We start from the raw sequence: 12,440 nt of genomic DNA, 5'->3' as shown, positions 1-12,440 counted from the left end.
GGGGTCCCTCACCAAATACTCAAGCTCTTCTGTTACTCTCCGTGTGGCCCCTTTGTAAGGCACCAGATGAAAAGTGAGAAAACCCAAGTTTAATCTATCTATCTTGTCAACATGTTTTTTCCAAGACGTCACGTATGGTCTCCTTGGATTTCCTGCTCCCCATATATAAAACAGGGATGATGCTACTTCTCTCAAGAGACTGCTGTGAAGCAACCTTGAAATTAGTGAGACGTGCTTGCAAGAAGCTAGAACAGGTCCTGCACATATGCCATGCAGAAAGATTTCCTAGTTAACATATTCCCTCGTTTTTTCCACCCCAAGGAGCTCCAAGCACAAACTACCACAAATAAGCAAATCCCCCAGGGGAGGGAGAAACCAGTTTAAGATCAGGGCTGTGGCAAGTCCCAGCCTCTTCATGTGCTCTCTTACAGCCCGATCCCTAAGGGAGCTGGTTCATGGACCTAAACTAGAAGAAACTGATTCTGTTGAAAGACAGTCAAAAGCATTTCACCAGTTATGTGTCAAAATTGGTCCACAGGAGGCTCAGATGAGCTTCAGCAGCAGTACACAGGACATGGCCACCATGCACAGGTGGGATACACAGGAATTGCTGGCAAGAATGGAACTGTTGCATTGGCTTTCCCACAACCACTCCCTCACTAGTGCTCAGCACCGCAAACAGCTTCCAAAGACCAAGACTTCAAGCAATCACAGCTAAAAACAACTCAGCTTTTTAATATTTGCCAGTGTGATTGGATCTGTGGTGTAAAACCACCATGGATTCTTAAGACTACCAAACATGATGATTGATTTTTAAAATGCTAGAACTGCATCACTTAGAACTAAGCTAGCATGAAGACAACAGGCTTCGTACAACAGCTGCTGATACTGGCACCTCAGAGGTTCTGAATTTGGTCTTGACCAACACCAACAGGAATAAAAAGTACTGCTGAGATACCTGAGTGCCATCACAGACCAATGACAGTCACAAACTTATCACACACAGTCACAGTCACACATTGGCAAAACGATTTTTGGGAAGCAAGTGCTAAGTGCAGCAGGTGTACCAACAATAACTTGCTTCATATGGGCTATTAACTGAGCCTCAGCAGCCCACGTGCCCATGGCCTGCTGTCAGAGCTGCAGTGTGTCCTACCTGGATACTATGCTGGAGCCATTGTAGAGGTCACTGGCGTAGGACAGCGTGGCCAGGGGCCGCACAGAATTGTAGCGCGTGAACTTGGACAGACACTCCTGGAACTCATCCAGCTGGCTGGTGGTTCTGCTGTCATCTAGAAGAGGCAGTGACATTGGAGGGGGCAGAAACAGAGCAAGGAGGTAAACTCAACAGTAAACAAAAAAACCAAGATACTTGTCTCCACGTGATGCTTGTTATTTGGGGAGGACTCTTGGTCAAAACCAGGCTCTCTCTCATCTCTAGCATTCTCTGAAGGCATTATGAGCTTTTCAGACCACAAATAAAGTGCTGGGTGAACCTACTATGCTGAGAATCTGCCTAGAAGTCAAATACAACTTTCCTGGTAAGCTCATTTATTTTATTCACATTCAGAGCCCGTGGGCCATATAGATTATTAACAGAAAACCTTTAAGCATATCAAAATGCACTGCAAAGGACATGTCTTGTTTTCAGCAGAGGTGAAACTATATTCCTTTCCCTGATCTGTTACAGTATGTTTACATTTGGTGTCAATTACATTCAAAATACTTTTAGCAAAAAATACTTCTCTTGTTATTCCAAAAGCAACAGAGCTAAGGGAGAAGCATTTCAGGGCTGGAGAAGGAAGGCAAGCATGAAACCAGAAGGCTCCCTGTACTAGAAGTTTTGTGAAAATTATGACCTTCAGCAGACAAGGTGAAATTGAGCCAGCTTGAATAATGATGATATATATTCTGTGGGAAATGGAACAGTTTACTACGAAAGTTAAAAGTAAATTGCAGTGTAGATAGTTGAAAGTCATTCACTGACTTCTCAGAAGTCCCAACTTTTCTTGGTAGGAACATAATTTTGTTTAAAGCATTCTAAATTTCAGTATTTTGTAAGCAAGGAAAAATTCCTAACTTACAGCAATGCCTCACAGGCAAATCTGGGTTCCCAATACTGTCACATACCCACAGCCAAACATCAGGCAGCACCTTCAGGCTTCATCACAACCCCCAGATCTGCAGCAATTCTCATACTCCTTCTCTAATGCTTCTACCCTCCCTTTCTTTTTGCACCAGTGCATTTTAGGGGACCTACAGCTAACACTGCTGGTTTACAGGTACTGCACACCTCATCTCCTGTTCCACCCCAGCATCAGAGAAACCACCCACACACCCCCACCCCTCCCAGAGATCACATTCCACCCACTAGTTAAGCTAGCCTTATCAGCAGCATGAAGAAATAACAAGATCTACTTAAAGGCTTGGAAATACCAGGGTGAAAAAAGAGAGGTTGATCTATAAAAGCAAAATCCAGCCGTGATTTCTTGTGGGAAAACACAGAGAATAATCATTTCTGCACTCTGGTAATTCCTTGCCATCAGAAATTATTATCTCTACACTTACAGGCATTTTGAAGCGTCCCTTATATGCAGTGTTTAATGTTTGATCATATAAAGGAACAGTGAAGGCTAGTAATTAGCATGTTTGGGGTACTAGCATATACATTATCCATGGCAGACAGATGAAAAGGGGCAAAATGAACAAAGTGATGCTCTAAATTAACATCATCAGCACCTGACCACTACAGAAAAAAGCCTGAGAAGCAACACAAACATCAGTCAGTGTTTTTCAAAGACTGTTTTCTCTTTCAGCACCGTGATAGGGACAAATAGCTGCGACCCTTCCATTTCCCTCATTTAGAGATCAAGCACACAGACCTTCTATAATTTATTCTCTATATGGGCCTGGAAAACCGAATATTATTTCTCAAGACATCTTCTCCTGGCAAAGTGCAAGGCCATTTGATAATTACAGTAATAGTAAGTCTCCACTCCCTACTCGAACAATCAGAGGCACTTCTTGCAAAAAGCTTTAAATCCACATTAAATCCTATTTAAAATGTGTCAAAATGCAGGAATGACTTAGGAGAGGAAAACTTAATCAAGTATCATAGGTTACCCCTTATTTAGGAGAAAACCTGCCCTTGCAAATCCTCTGCTCTTGGTGCAGCTGACACATATGAATACAAAAAACCAGTTTCACTGCATTCATATTTATAGTTCCAATTATGAAGAAAGATGCCCTCTACAAGGGAATGCTGGGAAGAGCCCCATTTGTTATCCTTGGTTAATAACTTTTATTTTTACATAAACACAGTTATGCATCACCAAGATAGCACTGCATAAAAACATCTCAGTGTGATCTGTGAAGAACTGCATTCTGCAAAGCACCTGCTAGCACTCCACAGGGATCTGGCTGGACACATGCAATGTGCTCCTCCAATATTTCAGATGCTGAAGTAACCTCCCAACGTGCTGCATTCCTTGCTAAAATAATTTTGCTGTGCACCATGAGAACTGAGTCAGCCCATGCTCTGAAGTAGGTAAAAGATGTAAATACTTTTAAGAGTGAGCTCCCCTAAGACATGCTGCAGCCTTTATATTTGGAGCCATTTATTAATGAATTTTTAAAGTTACTTTTTATTTATTTATTTTAAAGGGACTGAAACTAAATTCACGGAGAAGAAAAAAGCAGAGGTTTCTACCCCAGCAATCCTGCTGATCTGTTCCTTGGGAGGTTGGTCCTTGCCTTAAGTAAAGATCCTGTGGTACAGCAACCTCTGCCTGGTTTCCTCTCGTGCCTAAGTGGTGTCTCCCACCCCCTGAGGGCTGGCAGCTTTCCTTGCAGTCTGTCACTCGATATGGGCTGCAGCTCAAAGCTTGGTGGTGCAAATCTCTTGCCTGTTGCAGCCCATTGCCTGCAGCTTTTTTTGCCAAGCTGGTTTGCCCGCCAGAGGGGCTACAGAACAACCCTCCTCACCCTCAAGACTATTTGACCCTCTCATTTCTTAAGAAAATCTTGTGTGTAATTAAGACCCATGGATACAGTAGGCAACAATTACTCTAGCTGCTGTCACACTGTTAGTCAATTATGAATGAGGCAATCTAGGCAACTTTGAAAACAGCTTCTAATTCTTCAAAACAAGCCTTAAATCTAAGGTGGGCCCCATGGGACAAGAGCACTGCTGCACAGTCAGCTTCTATAGTCCAAGCTATTTGTTAACCAAGACACAATCTAGACAACAAAGGGTAACCTCCAAGTGTTCCTTTGCATGCTAAATACAGGAGAATGTATCCATTTATGTTTACACCTCTGTAGCATTTCAATAGCAGTGTTTTTAACTACTGGGTTTATACCACACCTAGTGGACAGACAACTCAACCTCTGCTTTCAAGCATTTTCATCTTCAGAACAGGCACCAGAGCAATTATTTATTGTAGGTTTTACCCATCACAGTAAGGGATTACAAAGCCATACATGTGCCCGCCAAAGAGACAGGATTAAGTGTTCCAAATTTAGCAACTTCAAAGATTGGTCAAGAATAGCAAAAGGGAATGATCTGAGTGACACAAATACATACAGCCACATTCTCATGTGAGGAAGAAGTGGGAGCTGCTCTCTCAAAAGCAAAGCTTTTCTGCGAGGGGTACCTGCCACCAGAAGTGGAACACTGCACAAGCACTCACCCGAGACACGAGTCATCCTGGTGGAGAAATAGCACTGCTCCAGGTCCTCAAAGTGAGCCGTGAGGCGCTTGCGTCGCGAGGCCAGCGTGCTGTTATACCACGGCTGCTTTTTGGTCTGAGGGGAGAAGGGAGAACGCTTCAGAAAGTTAAAGCCAGGCCTGGGTTTCGCTTCCATAGATTTTACCCAATTTTAAAAAATATATATGACAGGTTAGAAGTGTAAAATGACAATAAATGAAGAATCTTGGCACTGTCAACAGTTATTTCTTAGGGTCCTATGCTGCACCCCTTAATGTAACAAAAACAAACCCCTGCTTTCAGAACCTTAGCAAATTTAGTGATTCTGGCCTCACACACAGGACAGGCAACCCCAACCCTTGGGGAACGCTGTCTTGCATTTATTCAGATAGACAGCAGAAGCCATCTTCCAGCTTCACAAATCAAACAGACTCTACAACAAATACTCCCCAGATCCCTGGCAGACAGCTCATTAAAAGAGAAGGGGGTGTTTATTTTAATGAGTTACTGAATTATTTCTTTTGAAGCGACTCAGTAACTCTGTAAAACTAAGCAAATAAAAAGAGAAGCAAAAGACAGCATGAAGTTCAAAGGTTAATTGAAAAGAAGTTCATGAAAATCATCACTAAAGCCATTTCCCAACCTACCCAAACAGTAATAGTGAGAGGTAGGAGCAAAGGATTTAAACTAAGTAATCTTTCCTCCTGAAGGAAACACAGGACATGGAGTACTTACCATTTTAATCACAAGTCGTGAAAAGGAATGAAACCCTCTACCACATAAGAAGCACAAAGAGCTCCTTGCTTTAATTTCTATTTAAGAAGCCTCACATACCACATCCTCAAAGCTAAATTTTAAAAGATTTAAGAACCATCAAACTCCCTAATGAACAACAACCCTGAGCAAGTACAAGGCCCATAATGCTACTCAATGGCACTGACAAAACCCACTTCGTGTACAACTCCCCCTCAATCCATGCAGGAGAACAGCCTGTTCTCATTACAGCCACCTACCAAGCCAACAAGAACAAAATCAGTTTACAGCCCACTCAAATTTTGTTTGTACCTGTACGAAAAGCAATCTAACATTCTAGGAAAAAAGCAAACCCCAAGCAGTGAATCCCCCAAGTCACCACTTCCCACCCGAAGCCACACACTGACATTGTGGCTCACGCTTGCCTGTGACAGCACCTATGGTCTTCACAGCTTGTTCACCCCAAAAGCAGCTCCAACCTCAACGCACAACACTGGGAAGTGCTCCTACATCAACACCTTTCAAGTACCATTTTCTAAAATGTTACATCTTTAAAAAACGCTCAATAGAACGCTTCTGTAGCCTCCTCCTATAATTTTTGTGCGCCAGCCTGCAATGCCTCCAGTCTCTCTCAGCACATCAGTAGTGACGTGGGCTCGAGACAACTTCAGGCAAAGAACAACGGCTTCAGCCTCAAGTTAAGGCAAGCTGCCTGAGCCATGATGAGTGATGCAACCCAAACCCACGCCTGATCTGCCAGATCAGTCCACACTGAGATGGAATCAATCATGTAAGTGTTTGCCTGCTGGGTCTCCCAAGAAAGATCACTCACTGGAGCAGGTCTCAGGCTGGCAACATGGCAACCCAGCTGTGCTGAGAACCAAGCAAGGGGCACTAGCCCATTGTCATCAGACCACCCCCAGCTAAACATTTCAATTTGCTCTAGTTTTGCCCAAAACCAGATGTTCAGTTTCTATGAAGCCTGCTCTGTGGCTACTTTCTAAGCAATACTGGGTAACAGGAGGAAAAAATAAGGGAAGAGAGAAAAGACACCCAAGCAATTTTTATTCGATGGCTAAAACTACTATGGTTGCCCTAGCTGAGGATATTAGTTTGGATTCCTCTGTTATCAAGAATGATTTTACTGCCTGAACTCCATCAGATACTCTTAAAGAGTCCTCTAACAACTGTGAAAAAGCATCATAGCTGCACACAAGCTCCTTATTTCTAGCAGAAAAAAGGTACTGCCATTAAATACTACCTGCAGAATTGCCCAGGGCCTCAGTGACTTGTCCACCATTTACTTCTGAAGCTCAGCTTCTGGAAGAGAAGTGTCCTAGAGCTCTGTGGTATATAAATTCTTCCCTAACAACATGTCTGTGGGCAATGCATAAAGTAATTATATTGAGAAAGAAAGCTCTGCTGTCCATCCTAGAGAACCCTTACTGCCAGCAGTGCCCAATATATGATTTTTGCTGTGACTGACAATTAGGGAAAACCCTCCCAATTTATTTTATATTCTTAAAACTACTTTTATGGCGAAGTCTTGCTGAAATTAGACTACCTTTGAACAGAAGCGTTTAACTTCAAGAGTTCTCTTTGAACTCCCCATCCAAACATATATTAAAGTTTAATTTGAAAATTTGTACTTGAGAGCACAGATCTTGCACTCTTGAGGACAAGAAATCGCATTTGAGGACAAAAAAGATTATTCTCACACAAATAAGGCTGTCATACAGAATGACTAGAAAGTCTAGGTTGTTTGTTTTCTGAGCTCACCAGCAGGATAGCTATGCTATCAATTTTGGCTTTGAAATAGGAACTACTGAGACAAGTAGTGTCAGTGGAGAACAAATACACCATAGCACATCAGAGTCCTGAACATAAAACCCCCATCCACATTTCACCTGCCCTCTGAAATGCAGTAGAACTACAACTCTCTGTTCCAGCAAAATCCTCCAAGGGCCAGAGTAGCAGGAACCACAAGCATTTTCCCACAGACTAATAGACGGAATCTTCTAATTACCAGTTAGTTACACAGCTTCAAACCCAAAACCCTGCATGCAAACATATATGTGCACCAGCTCAAAATCCAGGTGGTTTTTTCTTTACATCAAGTAAGAGCCAACAGCACTTCAACCTGTTAATTGACCAGTTTGATGCTGGTGTGTGCCAGGGGCAGTCCACCACCACCAGAGAGCACCCAAGGCACAGCTGGAATGTGACCAACAGTCCATCTGCCCAAATGAAAACTGTTTCACCTTTTTGGAACTGTGAGCTGGGTATCAGTGACAGCTTCCCAGCCCAGCTGAATCCCTCTGAGCTGCCAGACTACAGCAGTGCTGCTTGGAATTCGGGAGGCCTTGCAGATCAGACAGTTTGGAGGCTGCCTGCCAAACAGCTCCATTCTATATGCAACTTTTTACCCTCTAGATGAATTTATAATGGTTTGTAAGGCCCTGATGAGGACAAACGATGTAACTGTGCAAGGCAGGTTTTTTTTATTTTGAAAGTCAAGCTTGATCTACAGCTATTTAAACCAATGCAAAGGATCAGGGATTTACCTCCCTTCCCCAGGGCTGCCCACATGGGAGATGCAGAGCAAACTGTATCCCCTCTTCCATGGAAGAGTCAGCTTTAAGAAATAAGTCTCAGATGCCTAAATACATCACACAAAGTCTCTCACACAACTGGGCACAATCATTCCTACAGCTGCAGTTGCCCATACAACCAGTTAAAAGCATTTTCAAGGCTCCAGCTGACCGGTGCTCTGGAGATGGATGAAGGTGCACCTCAACCCTGCCCAACCTCCACATTCACTCTCCCGTCCCCCCGTGCAGACAGATATATTATCTTACCTGAGAACTGCCACTGAAGCCTGGAGGCTGGCTATACTCGGTGGAGTCAATAATACTACTGCAAAAATAAACGAAATAGTCTGCTTAAATCACTGCACAGCCATCCTTTGTCATTTTTAACCTGTTTGCTATTCCCCCCTTGACACTCTGCAGCATACTTGCCTTTGAAATCCATTTTACAGACAGGGAACACAAGGTTATATTTTTTGGGGGGTTTAGGAGAGATTTTTTTTTTTTTTAAATAGAGCTTTCCTAGAGCAGAATGCTGTCACACACAATTATGTGTAGTGCAGTCGAATAATTTCTAATTAGAATGCAAAAGCATATCTTTTGTATGAAATATGCAGCACAAGACATTCTGAAAATAACATGCTACCATTGGTTTAAAATTCCTTAAAAAATGATAGAAAAAAGAAGTTTAATGCTCTGGCATTTGAATCAACACTGGAAAGGGAAAAGCTAAAGAAATCAGTGTAAGATAGACACTAGTTTAAACAAAAACAACTAAGGAAATACAGAAATAAACTAAAAAAACAAAATACTGACAGCCAGGACTACTGTTGTTAGAAAACACTACACCACATTATAGTATCTATAATCACACAACATACCCTTTAAATCACTGTTTTAAAAACACAGCATAGACATGCAAACTCAGTGGAATTTAACTTTCAAAACTGCAGAAAGATCTCCTGATCCCAGCAGAAAACAGGTGGTTTCAGTGCTCTTGGACATACAGGCAAAAAATTCAGCTCCCACAGTAAGACACCAGAGCCAGATTAAAGCACATTTATCACTCAAATTCCATATACTTCCGGGACAGGTAAAGATTAGCATATTAGAAAACAATGATTATGCAGAACACATTATGAGAATAACCATGATTTGTTTCTAAAAAAATCTTTTCATCTGCCTTGCTTCTGCTGTGTCATTTGACTTGGACAGAGAAGAAACTATCTGGGATCATTATTCTCATTATTCGCAGTCTTTCTTATGACATAACCTTAGATTTTAAGCATTGCCTGGGGAAGCTGAAGGTTTCTTTAAAAAGCTCCTAGAGCAGTGCTATAGGTCCTAGTTTTGTCAAAGAGGAGTGTACCTATTGCTGCTTATGTAACAGTTGCCAGAACCTATGTGTGAACTTGAGAACCTTGGTCATAAATAAATTGGTTTGCTTGAAATGCCAGGCAGGGCACCTGTAAATCTGGAAGAATGAACCAATGGTACAGCAGTGCTTAATTATTTCTCTGAATGTTTTTAAGCTCCCCTGTAAGTGGAGGGAAGTGGAAACAGAAGATGAGACAACCACTGGTGAGACTTAAAAAATTAACTTGGAAAATGAGACTGATTAGACTTCGGTTCTAGGCAAGACAAAAAGCTGAAAACAAAGAAAACTCTGAGGGATGAAAATCATTATTTGCTGCAAGCTATTGTACGGGAGAAAACAGCAGAGCTGTTTCAGGCATGGCTGGGGACAATGAACTTTAAATTAGCATGTGGCTTCATGAAATAATGAAACAGGGACAGCAGATCCTGCCAGGAACTGCAGGAATAACACATTCAGCTGGAAAGCAATGAAAAAGTACTCCACTCTGAGACAGGTACAGCAGCAATTAACAGCAAAACACACAGACTTAGAGTGTCTGGTCTCGTTCTGCTGCAGGTTGTCTGGTGATGTAAAGCCTTCAAGAGCGCAGACGTCATCTCCCCAACCAGAGTACAAATTCAAAGACATTTCTGTGCAGTGCCTATAGCTGAGTTAACTCATGTGTGCTTGAATGTTCTTCCTTTCAATAAACACGAAGCAAGTAACCAGAAAATTACAGAAGTGCCCTCCAAGTTCTTCTTTAAAAGCTGTAACATCAGGTTCAGTTTGGAAATTCAGCTACACCGATATGACATTTAAAAACCCAGAACAACAACAACAAAAACCAAGGCAATCCACAGACTATAAATCCCATTACAGGGATGGGAGGAGGTAATTAGAACAAATGGAGGGGAAGGAGGATCAGGATTTCAATAACTGAGTCAGAGTTACCAAGCAACTCATTCTTAGACCAGAATTTTCCCCTCAAACTCCTATTAGGGATAGTTTGTTATTGCTATTAGCCCTGGATAACATCTCAGGGAAGCTGCTCATTCCTACCTTCTGTTCTCCCCATTTACTGGGAGCACAAAGCACACGCGCCTGTTCAGAAATCCACGCACAGAACTATTTGTTCTCTTCCCTTCTTCTTCCCCTCTTGTTCTCTATCAGTATCCGAACCAAGCAATATGCAACGCTGTAAACAAGCACTGTGCTATTACCCAATTTAGTATTTCATCATACCCTGTGTAGGCACAAGAGAAAACACGTGTTTCTTGCAGACAAGGATGTACTGAACATCATAGCTGGGCTAGGTTCTTTTGCTAAAGAACTTCTGAAGGAAGCTGGGGGGAGGCAAAGTAATTTCACATTTTGAAGATGTTAAGAATGGAGAGGAAAAAAGCTACAAACAATGAAAAGAAACAGAAAATTAATGAAGCAAGCCTGCGATTTAGAGGAAGCAGATGAATAAGGGCAAGTCACCAGAGACCAGATAAAACTGAATTCCAAAGAACTCTATTTTCTTGAACTTTAAATTCAAAGGCTAAAGAAGTTTTCTTCATCTCAGCACTAGTCTGTGATAACCTTGTACTATTTATAAGGCACATTAGTAAAGTGTTATACAATTATATTTCATTAGCAGTGTGTTAAATATGTTAAGTTATATTTTGATTTAAATACACCATTTTAATTCACTGATAAGCTAATAAGTCTCTGCAAGTTCAATATAATTTTAACATGGAAGTGAATCCATCCCCAACTATGTTTGTATTTCACTCTTAGTGGCTCATGGCATCTCTAAAATGCACTTGAGATTAAATATTTCAGTTAAGAGAAGTGAAAAAAGTCAGCCTATTTTAAAACTCCTATCAGCTGTTCTGCAGCAATCCTGCCAAGGAGAAATGTTGCTGAGGTAATTTTTCAAAACTTACCCTTAATGTTGAAAATAAAATTAGTTTCAAGTGGTAGACATTCCTGGAATCTAACTGACGGTAATTCACACCAATGCAATTACTTGAATTATACAAAACTGTCGAGACAGGGTGGGGGTAGAAGTTACAGGAGTAACTTCTGGCAACAAATGATGCCTCTTCAGACATTCCTTCACACACTGGTTTCTCTTTTACCACTCAAGGCTACTTCTTAATGCAGGAATGTCACCGAGAAAAAGCTAAGGGGTCTTCTAAAGCAGAGAGAACAAGGCAAACCCACATCCCCTAGCACACACCTAAATATGCTATTATCACACCCCTGGCATGTTGTACCAGGGGGAAAACCCAAAAGCTCAAGACACAGCCAGGATGGACCCAGACAGGCATAAGAAGGCAGCTAAGAAAGAGCCCATGGTCTCTGCACCCATCATGGCTCCAGCCCACTGCCACCTCCTAGCAGACCCCCAGGTGAAGCACATCAATCCACAAAGCACTACAATATTTTTGATGTTATCTCACATCTTCAAAAGCAGGAACTGAGACTGACTGACCCCTAGGACATGAAATAAATAGGCATAGAGGAATATTAAGAAATTCTCAGTAGACTGAAACCAGTGTAGCTCTCACCACAGTCCATTCCCCCCTCAACTCTTTTACTAAAATGTTATTCCAGCCTTCAACAGACAAAAACATTCTTTGGGGGCTTGTTTGTCAGCTTAGCTCAAGTAAGAGAGATACATTTTGACTCATAAGTACAACCTTCTGTTAAAAGAGAAAGGTTTCTAGGCCTGAAGGCATCCAACATCTAACATACCGAGCCCAATCGGCGCTCAAGTTTATCCCAAGTGTCAGCGCCACGGAGCAAAACCAATCTGTTTAATAGCCAATAACCAGAAAAGTAGCAGAACTTGACAAGAATCTCATCAGTTTCACAAAACTGCTTCTTAGCAAAACAGAAGAACATATCAAGAAACACATCTGCACCCAAAGAGAATTAAAGAGGCACAGAAGAGCTGAATTAGAAATGCTGTTCCCATCCATTGTGACTGTATTCCCATCCTTTCCCTCAGGGCCAGTCAGAGCTTCATAGAAACATGAGAGA

At 41.9% G+C, this 12,440-nt stretch overlaps 1 protein-coding gene across 2 annotated transcripts in view; it reads right to left on the bottom strand.

Annotated features, from left to right (window-relative positions):
- The window catches only part of COP1 (COP1 E3 ubiquitin ligase), a 124,391-nt gene that overhangs the window by 85,295 nt on the left and 26,656 nt on the right, over window positions 1-12,440 (bottom strand). For both annotated transcript variants that reach the window (XM_082287480.1, XM_082287481.1), the window contains exons 9-11: window positions 8,321-8,378; window positions 4,692-4,806; window positions 1,157-1,292 (exon numbers count right to left, since the gene is read on the bottom strand). In XM_082287480.1, the coding sequence (XP_082143606.1) occupies window positions 1,157-1,292; window positions 4,692-4,806; window positions 8,321-8,378 (309 nt within the window). The remainder of the gene's footprint in view (window positions 1-1,156; window positions 1,293-4,691; window positions 4,807-8,320; window positions 8,379-12,440) is intronic.

This window comes from Coloeus monedula, assembly GCF_965178545.1.
Source record: "Coloeus monedula genome assembly, chromosome: 9".
In the NCBI taxonomy this organism is placed as follows: Eukaryota; Metazoa; Chordata; class Aves; order Passeriformes; family Corvidae; genus Coloeus; species Coloeus monedula.
This window is presented reverse-complemented; position numbering and strand designations above follow the sequence as displayed.